Raw genomic sequence first — 12,588 nt, 5'->3', positions numbered from 1 at the left:
TTCTACATTGAAAAGAATGGATCTTTACCAAATTCAACACTATGTCAAGTCCACTACTGTTATGTATTTGGTACGAGAAACTTGTTATCTCTTCCTAATACGTTTCACTGCTGCCCTTGCTCAAAGCCTGTGGCAAGGGCAAATCGACATAAAAAAGCTTGTAAATTGAAAAATTGCTATTCAAACCCGTCAGATGCAGCGTTTTTAAATAAAAAGATCATTCGCATGGCAGCAACATGACGTCTGGAATTTCTTGGTAAGGGAATTTTATGCTTTCTGAAAGGTATTTCAATTAATTAAGTGATCATTTTTTCAGTATCCATTCTACAAACGGTTTTTTGCTTACTCAATGAAGAGTCGCGCCGTTTCATAATTTCTCAAGCAAATTCCCTCCAAAGCAATAAACTTCAGGATTACTTGATAAGGCGATCTATATCGATGGCATGCATTCACAATATGAAAGGCTTAGAATGTCATTAAAAATTTCAAGTGACCCACATTATTGCCATACTATATAACACTGTTTCGATTTTTCTTAGAGACCCGTAGCATCAACATCCAGCTACCTTTGAAAAGAATAGACAATAAATCCAAACCCATATATAACGAACAAGGCTTTTATTTCTAGGAAGACGGCATTTAATTTCTCAATGAAGAGCACGCGTTTTGAAAAATATTAACCACAACATTTTAACTATTTACCAGAACGAATGGTGGAGAGGACAAGATTTTTATACACAGTAATTCAGTTGAATAAGATAAACGGGTAACCAGCGTCTCCGGTATAATTAAACGGTGACCTCAATGTGATTCACTGGATAATGATTTTGTTTCGACTTTTTCCCAACTTGTTAAGAAAGTCTTCACAACAATTATTTTATAGATGTCTACATGGTTGAACGCATGGTTCCCATGGCGAGTTGGTAAAATGTGTGGTCGTAACACCCCACAGACCACCATATATCGTTCTTGTAAGATTCCTCCATACTTGACGCATTACAAGGAAACCTGGAATTGGAATAGTTTCTATTACGAATAACTTTTTTTTTTTTGGAGTCTAGAAAGAAACACTTGTAGAGTACCTCTTACTACGACTGCTTGATTTTAGGAGATGCTAACACAATGAATAGCATAGAGCGTCTTACACCAGGAGGTCTTTACAAAGCTAAAAATGACACTTTAGAGACTTAACACAAAAAAATTGGAACCTGCGCTTACTGAAGGAAACACCTTCTCTTGCTTCTTTTTGAATATGGATTCCCAGCTCTTTAACCCCTCCTGCGTATTTCGGGTCAAGAAAAAAAATTTAATTTTGCTACTGAAAAACAATCAAGTTGTTTAAAATTTGTCTCGACGGTAAAGCCGAGAGTCAACTTTTTCCTCTGACAATTTTTTGCAAGTATTATTTTAGATATTTGAACTTTTTAAACGTATAAGGCTCTTATAGGGATGTTGATTCATTATATTGTCGTATACGTGAGTATATTTTCCATTTACCAATAAAATATAAGGCGTTTTTCTCATGTATATGATGGATTGTTGTTTTATTGAGCCGGGTAAAGTAACGAATGAAAAATTTATTTTTGATTAATAGCGGGTGAATTACCCTTATTCCTTTTTTTTTCAAAAAGTAAAAAGTTACCATGTTTTACATTTTGTAATGTCGCTTCGCTAACGAAAAGCATTTCTTTAAAAAACAACATAGCGCTTAGCATTTTTCAGAGTTGAAGTGCGCTTCTCATCACAACAGACGAATTTTCAAACTCATCGAAAACTCAAATTTACTTTAAATAAACGATGCATTTATTTTTCGTGGTTTTTTTTTCTTTGCACTTTGCAGCTGTTCAAAAATTTTTAAAAGGAACCAATATTAGCTTGTTTTCCAAGTAAGTGCATACATTTTGCTTTTATATATAAAACAATTTGAAAGCGCACGTCACGTCGCATCTACTCAATGTAAAACAAAAATATCTTATCTTAAAGCTCAAAAACTTTTTTTTTTTCAATTATAGAAATTCTTTTTAAAACAAAAATATCTGTCGCAAAGAACAATAAGCTTAAATTAAAAATTGACAATACAAGAAATACCATAAAAGAACCATTCATGGTGACTGTTATATCACAAAGCGTCGTTTGAATAGACACTCAGAGGAAATCTACGTAAGCTGAATTGACATGTATTTAACTTTAAAAACCTTTTAAATCTTTTTTTTTTTCGATTTCACTCGCTTTTCATTTAAAAATTTGGTTGGCAACACTTGAACGTGATTTTCAGAGCGAAGATGACAAAATAATTTATTTTTGGATAGGAATTTGGCTTGACAAGTACCACAAACATGTTCAGTGAGAGTTGAGGCATTGGAACTACGGTTTACTACTTTCTTTTTTGAATGTTTTCTAGGTAGAGCATTGTCTACCACCCTGGTGTGTTTGGGTGACTCAGGGGCACAAAAGACATTCCCCTCTTCACTACCTGAGTACGAGTCAGATATACCCTTTTTTCGAGATAATCGTAAATTCAAAAGTTGATCTGTGAACGAATCGTCGTCATTTAAAGAGGTGACGCTTTCGCTTAAAACGTCAAAAGTGAGGCTCACGTCATCTTGTTTATTTGTGTGCAAGTCGTTAGTTTTCGAATTATTTATTTCACCCTCTGACGCATCTAGCAGAAGAAGTTTGTGTATAATGTTTGTATGAGTATCTTTTCACTAAAAACCACTGAAAAGATAAATGCGAACGTACCACTAATAATAATGTCTTTATTAACCTCTGCACATGGCACACTCGTATTATCATAATGGTGGTTTATTTCCTCATACAGCGATTGAATAGTTTTTTTATGTTTTTTGGATTTTTCATGACAAGAATACTGTGCCTTACTACGAAAATGACGATGACACGGTTCACATACGTAGTAAATGATAACGTTTTTTTTAGGTTTCATTGTTCCAGTAACGTCACTTTGTGAATCCGATTGAAAACTTTCTGAACTCATTTCACACTCATCTAAAAAGGTTTGTGAACGATTCTTCAATGCTTCAGCTTTTTCTACTTTTAAGCGTTCCCATCTTTCCAATTCAAGCTTTCTTTGTAATAAGCGATTGTCTTCTTGACTTACGTTTTCAGTACGTTTTTGAACCAAACCAGACCGTCTGTTTTCTCGTGTTTTTTCCGCATTTTCAATCCATGCTTGAACAAGACGTGGATCTTTTTTTTTCAACCAGGAACATAATGCACGTACCGTTATATTAAGTTCTTTTTTCGCGTTCAAACGTAATGTTTTATTTTCTGCTTCCCATTGACGTCTCATCGCTCGATTACAAGCATTAGGACAATCCCATTTGTTTGCATATTGGAAGGAACGTTGACTTGAAAATTGACTCCAAAAAGTATAAAAAGTTTGCATCGAAGATAGTTTAGAAAATGAATCACCAAAAGATGGTGCATTTAAAAAAGCGTTGTAATCATTGGTTTTAGGATTTTCGGAATCCTTTAGTTCAATTTCTACAATGATTTTGAAAACATTAGTGTACATCGAGAAAAAATTATTCTTGTTGGGTTTGCCATCCACTTTATCAGCATAACCGTCAAAATAAGTTTTTCGGAAACAGTTATAAAGATTGACGCGTTGAAACAATGGATCTACACTGGTTCCCTGAGTAGTTAGTGGTTCTTGTAAAATTTGCGAACGATGGCTGTCATACCAAGCACGTTCTTCTGGATCTGAAAGCGTCTCATAAGCTTCTTGAATGCTTATGAACATATTTTGAACTTCCTTTGTATTGTTCGGATTCTTATCTGGGTGCCATTTAAGAGCCATTTCTTTAAAAGCTTTTTTAATTTGATCAGAAGTTGCATTTTTTTCAACACCTAGAACCTGATAATAGCACTTCATTTCTTCTGCGTAATGACTCTAAAAAAATTGACTTTTCATGCAGGATGAGATAAAGCTCCACTGTAAAAAAGTGACTACAGAAACGTTAAAGCGACGCACGTACAGTTCATAAAGTTTTTTTAAATATATGGGACTTAACTTGTGATATACAGTTAAAAAATTTTGAAACAAAAAACCAAAAGTACAAGTTTCTATCCCAATTTAGGGATTTTAAAATTTTAAGAAAGGATATCTACTACGTGTGTATGCATGTTCAGAGTGATTAGATTATCAGGATTTTTGAAGGTATTGTCCTACTAATTGACAATGGGGAAGAAGGTCAAGACCGGAAAAAACCGTTTAGACAAGTACTATCATTTAGCCAAAGAGCAAGGTTACCGAGCGAGGTCCGCTTTCAAATTAATACAACTTGCGCAATACAATGATATTTTTTCTAATTGTCGAATTTTACTTGACTTGTGCGCTGCTCCAGGAGGATGGTTACAAGTTGCGCAAAAAAACATGCCCGTATCCAGTCAAATTATAGGAATTGATTTAGTACCAATAAAACCAATTCATGGAGTTATTACTATCCAAAGTGATATTACATCGCAACGTTGTTTATCTTCGATAAAATCGCATTTAAAAGGAGAACGAGCAGACGTTGTTTTGCATGATGGTGCTCCGAATGTTGGAACATCTTGGTCGTATGACGCATATTCTCAAAATGAGCTAGTACTTAGCGCTCTACGTATTGCTGCAACATTTTTACGCTCAGGAGGTACTTTTATAACAAAGGTTTTCAGGTAACATTTGCTCTAATTTTAGTCAACATAATTCAATGCAAAATCTCATAGGTCCCAAGACTATTTATCACTTTTATGGGTTTTCCAACAACTCTTTTCACGTGTTACTGCTACCAAGCCCTCTTCCTCAAGAAATATTTCAGCTGAAATTTTTGTAATTTGTGCCGGATATCGTCAGCCTGAAAAATTGGATACCAAATTTTTTGATCCGCGTCACGTATTTCTTAATTCGGAAAGTCAAAATACGGGGGCGACATCTGCCCTACAAAAGAAGAACAAACGTAGTTTGACTGAACTTATGAAATCAGCAAATGAAAGACATCGCCAAGGATACGAAAAAGGAGACGATTATAAAGAAGCAACAGTTACAGATTTTTTAAATACGGAAAAATCTCCGGCTGAATTCATTATGACGCATCACAAATTCGTTTTCACCAAGGAAAGCGAAGAAGAACAAAAACTTTTAAACCATCCTTTGACTACTCAAGAAGTCATTCTATGTTGTGATGATTTAAAGGTACTCGTTACCTTTTAATTGAAAAAGAAACATTTATTAAAATATTTTTATAGGTTTTGGGTAAGCGTGAAGTGACCTTGTTATTAAAATGGCGTCATAAATTACTAAAGGAGAATAGAGATTTAGAAAAAGAAAATTTAGTTCAAGTCAATGAACAAAATTTGAGTGATTTGGACGAATTTTCAGAATCGCGTTTAGATGAGGTAATTTAATAAAAGGTACTCTAACTTTATTTGTATTTTTCATTAGAAATTACAAACAATGAAGGCTGAACAAGCCAAACTAGCCATTAAAGAAGCGAGAAAACGTCGGCAACTGGAAGAAAAACTTAATTTAAAAAGCAAAATGTCGCTAGGAGCTTTTAATCCTGTTGAAATAGATCCGGATTTGTTTTGTTTAAAAGACAGCAATGTTTTAGAAGAAGAAGATCAGGTTACAATTTTTCATTAGTATACGGTTATATGATGTTGAATACATAGGTGCTACAAGCAGGGAAGTATTACGACAAGGTTCAAAAATTGGATGAGGTTTCAGATGACTCGTCAGAACACAACGAGTCTATTTTTTCTCAAACTGACGGAAATACAGACATTGACTATCTTACAGAGCAACAGCGCCTTGAAGAAATGGCCCAAAATTTAGATATATGGGAATCTCAAAAAAAAGATAGACTAAGGGAAAAAGAAGCCAAAAGGCAGTTGAAAAAGAAGAAGGAGACAAGACGAGAGTTGGCCTACGCCGCATGGAACAAGTAACTAGGAGAGTATTTTGAAAAAAATTAACTTTCTTTTCTTAGAGAATTAGCAGAAGTTGCGAATAAAGGACAAAACTTAGAAACCCAAGTGGACACGTCTGACGACGATGAGGAAAACGAAGATGCAGATATGTTATCAAATAATGATACACTAGCAAAAAAAACAGGTGTAATTGGACAAGGTATCGAAGATATCCAGAATGACATAGATTTTGACAAAGGTAACAACAAATTAGCGGGAGAAGGCACGAAGATTCAGCAAAAAACAGATCGGTGGTTTAATCAAGCTCTATTTAAAGAAGCTGGTATAAGTTTGGCAACTGTGTATGATGAGGTTGAAAATTTTAATACAAATAATGGCGTGGATGAGGATTTCAATATGAACGAGGAAAACGATATACGTGAAGTCGATGAAGATAAATTAGTTAGCTTACCGTTAACTGAGAAGAAGCAACGCAAAGTATGTTCACAAGTAAACAAATTTTTTTTTACTTTTTCATTTATACAGGAAAAAAGAAAGCGTGAGTTAGAAAAGAAAAATTCACAATTAGAATCTCAGCGGAAAACATTGAAAAAAAAAGGAGTTTTAGATATAGAACTGAACAATGTACTCGATACGACGGCTTTAAAAGACAAGGACAATTTTAGCTTTACGACTGTACCAAGAGAAACTACAGTGCAAAACAATGAAGGTTATGACGAGGAAGAAGAAGCGAATGAAGCCTCCACCTGTACGTTTGTACCGAAGTCTCAAAAGGAAGTTTCACAGGTGTCGTTTTGTATCTTTCATAATACAAAGTATACATGTTGATCAATTTAGATACAAGCTCTTGGAAGTCTTTTATCAAAAAAACGAACTCGGTTTGATCTTATTGATGGCGCTTATAATCGTTACAGCTTTGATGATGATGAATGTGTTCCTGAGTGGTTTTTGGAAGATGAAGAACACCGAATGCGGCCTGAACTTCCAGTTACAAAGGAAGTAATGAAAGAATATAGACAAAAATTAGCTGAATTAAGCAAGAGACCGATTCGAAAAGTTTTGGACGCTCAAGGTCGTAAAAAACAAAAAATGCGAAAGCGCATTCAAAGTGCGAAAAATAAAGCTGAAGTGTACGTAATCAAAAAACATTTTTTTTTTGTTTAAATATTTTTTTTTTTTAGTGTGGCGTCTTCTGCTGAATATACAGAATCTTCCAAGGCAGCAACAATACAGAAAATAATGAGAAACGCAACGCGAGGTAAATTTTTATAATACATGTTAACCATAAATTTGTATCAATTTCATATAGATACTGCAAAGGGAAAAACATACGTAGCTTCACGCAAGAAAGGTGGTAGTACAACCGTTGGACGTAACCGCCCAGGAGAAAAGGGTGGAAAGGTCCGAATGGTCGACAAGCGTTTAAAGAAGGATAAACGAGCTCAAAAACTAAAAAGAAAGCGTTCAAAACGCTAATTTCCTTATTAAAAACTTTTTTTAAAAACCAAATGAATAAAGTTAGAAATTTTTTAATAAAACACAAGCAAAATAATTTTTCTACGACAAGTTGCACGAACTATGTATGGCTAAGATAACCACATTTTGCAAGACGCAAGTCGTTTGCTGATGGCTGTTTCATTTCATAAGGCATTTGTGCTGCAAATGCTACTGGGTTTCTATTCACATGATTAAGCAAAATATGTATAACTTGTTCTTTAGTTATATTTTCAATAATTTGTAAGAATTCCAAAGCTGAAAAATGTTTATTGTAGACTCTAAGCAAATAAACAAGCTTTAGTGTCAGTAATTTACGTATTCCATATGAAACCTACAAAAGATGACGGCCAATATCTTCACAAATAGACGTAGTAGATTCCAACGATTCCAAAATCTGACGCTAAAGAAAACTTAAGTTACAACAACGCGGTTACTATTTATTAAGAAGTGCTAAGAAAGAATAAGCATGCTAAAATGTGATGTTAAACTTTCGTCACATCTTGATTCAATAAAAAAGGCTCTGCTTGCATGATATCAAAGCGACTAATTAGTAGTTGATAGATAAGATCAATAGAGTTTATTAAAAAGAGAAAAATGAACGATTTTTTTATATAAGATGATAATATTTTTTTTTTATAAAACAAAGTATTATAAACCAGATACTTTGCAAAAGGCATGTGGATTAAGCCTACCCGTAATTGACGCTTAGCTATGTCAAGATACTCTTCAGTAAGTGAATATGGCAAACCGTTGATGTAACAACCAAGCTCATTTACATAAGTCATTAGATTGTCTGCAGAAGCCTTCATGTAAAAGCCAAATAAACCTGTATTTTTGTAAATAGTTGTGAAACCGTTGAATGCAACAAATGAATGCGGAGTAAGCTTTTTAGACATTATTGTAACAGAAGGGTGAATCGATAATGATCCTGGAAGAAAAGCATCATTAGCGCTATCGTAATAACTTAGTAAAGATTGTATTAAAAGAAACGTAAAATGTTGGGGATTTTTCCAACCAGCCGCTTCGTATGCAACTGCAATATGACCAGTGTCCTTATCATCTAGTCTGTTTAACCACTAATATGAAAAAACTAGACGAGTGTACGTATTACTTTTCTATTGTATCGATTGGAAAAAAGGTAGGCTTAGGCACAACTGGCTCATTACTCATACCGCTTATATTTCTTAGCTGCATAAACGAAACAGTTTAGTTATGCATAATTGGCATTCGTTAAAAATGTGTACCGAACCCATATGGGAATTAACAGTATTCACAAAATCTGAATGGTTTATGTCTCCAACACCAACAAATACCTAAGGATAATGGTAATAAGCCGACTGACAGAATTCATCACAATATTTACCATACGCTTTGGTGTATATTGTGTTGCCAACCGACTTGAAAGAATCTCTCGGTTCATGTTTGAAATATTCTGAGGAGGGCCTAATATGGTGAATGATAAAGGATTTCCACGGAAGACTGATGTGTGTAACTGATCAAATATAACTTCTTCAACGTTCTTTTCCACTTCCTCCATTTCTCTTAAAATAACATATTTTTCTTCCTCTATAGCATCAGTTTCAAGTTTCGAATAGAGTAGTATATCTGATAGAATATCAATTGCTTGGTTGACGTCTCGTTTAAAAACTTTTGAATAATATCTAATGTATACAACAAGGTCAAAAACGTTCATTTCATAGACTATTATATATAGAGAGAAATCTTTTAGTCCTTCGTACACTGTGTGTTCACGTGATGTGTAAGCATTAAGTTGTCCTCCTATATTCTCCACTTCTTTTTCAAGACTCATACGAGTACGTTTTTGTGTTCCCTACCAATATTACCAGTGACAAAAATTCGGAAGAACACTACAAATTACCTTAAACAGCAAATGCTCTAAGAAGTGAGCGGAGCCGTTTGTTTCAACTGTTTCACTTGCACTCCCGCTATCGATAAATACGCCTACAGTAGCCATTTCATTTGGATGCCAGTAACTTGCAACGCGTATACCATTCGGTAACATTGTGACCTCTGGCACAATTCAATTTAATTTAACGAAATAAAAAAAGGCTTGGTCCATTCGCTGTAACCGGTGTTGCCAAATATGTAAGTGTATAAGTACATACCTGCTTTTCTTTTCAGTGATGTATTTGTAGATATAGTACGAATCATTGTTCTTCCGGTGAACCATTTTGGCGCTTGAAATTTCAACGTTTTAATACTACATTTTAGGAGTTGTTTTGAAGTCACAAATTGACGAAATAAGGTGCATATGCTCATAATGCAACAATTGTATTTTCCCTAGACCTTCGTCAACATTGCACCTGTAGTTGCAGTAACGTTGGTCAAATAGTTCATGATGTTTCAGACCATTTTTTAAATACGATGATGGAACATACTTTATTACACAACAAAAAAATTAAGTTTTGAGTCATTCTGAATAATGCAATGTTAACTTTAAAAATTATATATATATATATATGTGTGTGTGTGTGTGAAAAAGCTTCCTTTAATAGTTCACGCCTGTTACAATCAATACAAACAAAAATAATAAGGTTATAAATTTCATAACAATTACACTTTATTGTACTTCTACACAGGTTACTAATATGGTAAGGATTAGGATTCTCCATAGTTCTCCTCTTGTTGTTTGAGATATACATCACGTGGATAATATTTTTGCAATATGTCTTTCTTTATCTGTTATTCAACATTTTAAAAACATCGTTTTTTATAATTGTTTTCTACCTTCTTCAGCATATTTTCAGGAAAGGTTCGGAGTAACTCCCAGGCAATGTCAAGAGACTGGAATATACTGCGCGACTCGTATAAACCCTAAAAATAATTAAAAAGTTGCACACATTCAAGCATTAAAAATGTGAGTTTTTCCTTACCTGTGATAACAAACGACTTTCAAATTTTCGAGTGAACTCTAAATAAAGCTGATCGTCAGGCGTCAAAGCATCTTCACCAACAACAGCCTTCATGGCTTGTGTGTCCATTCCTATAGCGTAATTTGCATACAGTTGATCCGACACCATAGGATGATCTTCACGAGTAAAATGTTTGCCAATTCCTGATTTCATTAACCGACTTAAAGACGGTAGAACATTAATGGGAGGATAAATCTATATAACCAAACCGAATTTGTCGTTTGAAGAGATTTGCAAAAAATTAGTACCTGTCGATTATGCAAACCACGGTCAACGAAAATTTGTCCCTCTGTAATATATCCTGTAAGATCAGGTATCGGGTGAGTAATATCATCATTTGGCATAGTTAAAATGGGAAATTGTGTAATCGATCCATTTCGTCCTTCAACTCGTCCAGCACGTTCATAAATTGTTGCTAAATCAGTATACCTGTGGAAAAAAAAATTTAGTATAAATGTAAATTATAGAAAAAAACTACAAAATACATTTTGGTCCGAAACTACTAACATAATAACGATTCTCGAGGCAAGTGCTTACATATAGCCAGGATATCCACGTCGTCCCGGAACCTCTTCACGAGCCGCAGACACCTCTCGAAGAGCGTCAGCATAAGATGACATATCCGTCAGAATTACGAAAACATGAAGATCGCGTTCGTAAGCAAGAAACTCTGCCGTTGTCAGAGCCATACGAGGCGTGATAATTCTTTCAACTGTCGGATCATTGGCTAAATTCATGAAAAGAACAACGCGTTCCATGGAGCCGTTTTCTTGGAAATCTTGACGAAAAAAACGAGCCTACACGCGATTGATATGAACGAATCAATCTATTAAAAATAATTTTTTTTTAAAATACCGTTTCCATATTGACTCCCATAGCACCAAACACAATCGAGAAATTTTCATCCGAGTGATCCAAAATATCTTTTCCAGCCACAAGCCCAGCTTGTCGCGTAATTTGGGCTCCTATTTCATTATGAGGCAAACCAGCTGATGAAAACAAAGGAATTTTTTGCCCACGGACTATAGAACTCATTGTGTCAATGACTGATATCCCCGTTTGAATCATTTCTTTCGGATACGTTCTAAAAGCTGGATTAATTGATGAGCCATTGATGTCCAAATATTCTTCTGCAAGAATTTGAGGTCCTTTATCGATGGGTTGTCCTATAAACAATGTTATACAAAAAAGTAATAGAAAAGTGTTAGATTGATTATAAAAGAATGATAGTGAATCATTATAATAATTTTACGTCATTTTCGGACCATTGGAAAGTATTTTGAAAGTTTGTACAAAGAAAAAAACTTCTTTTTGTATAGCTAACAATGCATACCTGAGCCGTTAAATGTTCTTCCCAGCATATCTTCTGAGATAGGCATTTTCATTATATCTCCTGTAAAGGTCGCATGGCAAGATTTGTTATCAATACCACTTGTCCCTTCAAAAACCTTCAATTGTGATATAATATAAAAGAAACATTAAATTTTAAAAAAGAAGGAATATATAATTAGTGTTGTGATCTAGTTGTGCTCAAAAAATTGATGTAATTAACACGTCTCTCCTTTACCTGCACTACTGCTCGATCTCCATAAACTTCCAAAACTTGACCTTGCCGCGTGGTTCCATTTTCCATTGAAATAGAAACAATTTCATTGTACATGGGAAATTTTATTTTGTCCAAAATTACCAAAGGACCTTCAACCGATTTAATAGTTCTGTAGTCTATTAACGGCTTGACGTAATAATCACGTGTGGCAGCTTTGTACGCTATTCCTGCCATATCCGTTGTTTTTTTATTTATGTTAGTGGACACCATGTTTCCGCAAAGAAGGATTTTTTTTGAACTAAAATATTAATTTGTTAATTGCGCAATATCTTTTTTATTAAGATAAAATATATATCAACACGTCAAAAAAATAATTTTAAAATGGTAAGAGCTACTTAATAAAAATGACTTCTGGTGATAAGGTGGAATACGATTCTGTTTCACAGACGGATAATTTTTTAGCACAATTTTTTATTTTTTAAAAAATAATTTTTTGTATACTTTTTTGAATTAAAAAAAAAAAAACATTACACATTAAAACTGTAGAAATTAAAAAAAAATCAGAGTAATGAACGGAAATTGTTTTAAAGGTTTTATTGTCACGTAAAACAAGAACAAAAAATTATTAAATGTTACTTTTGCAACTTATTCAAATGCTTTCAAATTAAAAGAAACCAT

At 34.0% G+C, this 12,588-nt stretch overlaps 3 protein-coding genes and 1 long non-coding RNA gene across 11 annotated transcripts; 2 read left to right on the top strand and 2 right to left on the bottom strand.

Annotated features, from left to right (window-relative positions):
- The first annotated feature begins 118 nt into the window (after window positions 1-118).
- LOC128883751 (uncharacterized) lies at window positions 119-2,314 on the top strand. Its single transcript, XR_008459091.1, has 3 exons — window positions 119-256; window positions 317-2,160; window positions 2,276-2,314. It is a non-coding gene; the product is annotated as an uncharacterized LOC128883751 (long non-coding RNA).
- Window positions 2,199-4,023, bottom strand: LOC128883739 (dnaJ homolog subfamily C member 21-like). 2 transcript variants are annotated; one of them, XM_054136414.1, is made up of 2 exons: window positions 2,743-4,023; window positions 2,199-2,662 (listed from the first exon to the last, which is right to left on the bottom strand). In XM_054136414.1, the coding sequence occupies exons 1-2, from the start codon at window positions 3,893-3,895 to the stop codon at window positions 2,199-2,201; spliced, it is 1,617 nt and encodes a 538-aa protein (XP_053992389.1). In that variant the 5' UTR covers window positions 3,896-4,023. The 2 variants fall into 2 exon arrangements, with proteins under 2 accessions (XP_053992389.1, XP_053992390.1); XM_054136415.1 differs by having other exon boundaries at window positions 2,199-2,653.
- A 118-nt stretch (window positions 4,024-4,141) lies between these two features.
- LOC128883736 (pre-rRNA 2'-O-ribose RNA methyltransferase FTSJ3-like) lies at window positions 4,142-7,522 on the top strand. The gene is made up of 10 exons (XM_054136406.1): window positions 4,142-4,680; window positions 4,732-5,197; window positions 5,251-5,400; window positions 5,447-5,629; window positions 5,677-5,948; window positions 5,994-6,411; window positions 6,460-6,720; window positions 6,772-7,064; window positions 7,116-7,192; window positions 7,244-7,522. The coding sequence occupies exons 1-10, from the start codon at window positions 4,202-4,204 to the stop codon at window positions 7,408-7,410; spliced, it is 2,766 nt and encodes a 921-aa protein (XP_053992381.1). The 5' UTR covers window positions 4,142-4,201; the 3' UTR covers window positions 7,411-7,522.
- LOC128883740 (V-type proton ATPase subunit B-like) lies at window positions 7,372-12,330 on the bottom strand. Of its 7 annotated transcripts, none has more exons than XM_054136420.1 (11): window positions 10,022-10,048; window positions 9,558-9,954; window positions 9,442-9,462; window positions 9,311-9,393; window positions 9,171-9,262; window positions 8,795-9,092; window positions 8,676-8,744; window positions 8,543-8,619; window positions 8,124-8,496; window positions 7,767-7,831; window positions 7,372-7,709 (listed from the first exon to the last, which is right to left on the bottom strand). In XM_054136420.1, exons 2-11 carry the CDS (start codon window positions 9,709-9,711, stop codon window positions 7,511-7,513), a joined length of 1,431 nt encoding a protein of 476 aa, XP_053992395.1. In that variant the 5' UTR covers window positions 9,712-9,954; window positions 10,022-10,048; the 3' UTR covers window positions 7,372-7,510. The 7 variants fall into 7 exon arrangements, 6 of the variants coding, with proteins under 6 accessions (XP_053992395.1, XP_053992396.1, XP_053992393.1 ...); XR_008459088.1 differs by lacking the exons at window positions 7,372-7,709; window positions 7,767-7,831; window positions 8,124-8,496; ... (2 more) ...; window positions 8,795-9,092; window positions 9,171-9,262 and adding exons at window positions 10,180-10,266; window positions 10,326-10,559; window positions 10,613-10,793; ... (2 more) ...; window positions 11,698-11,812; window positions 11,932-12,330 and having other exon boundaries at window positions 9,325-9,462; window positions 9,558-9,755; window positions 9,831-9,954; window positions 10,022-10,131; XM_054136421.1 differs by having other exon boundaries at window positions 9,311-9,514.
- Between the last annotated feature and the right edge of the window lie 258 nt (window positions 12,331-12,588).

This window comes from Hylaeus volcanicus, unplaced genomic scaffold (assembly GCF_026283585.1).
Source record: "Hylaeus volcanicus isolate JK05 unplaced genomic scaffold, UHH_iyHylVolc1.0_haploid 12237, whole genome shotgun sequence".
Lineage (NCBI taxonomy): Eukaryota > Metazoa > Arthropoda > Insecta > Hymenoptera > Colletidae > Hylaeus > Hylaeus volcanicus.
The sequence above is the reverse complement of the archived record's forward strand: the minus strand, read 5'-3'. Positions and strand labels throughout refer to the sequence as shown.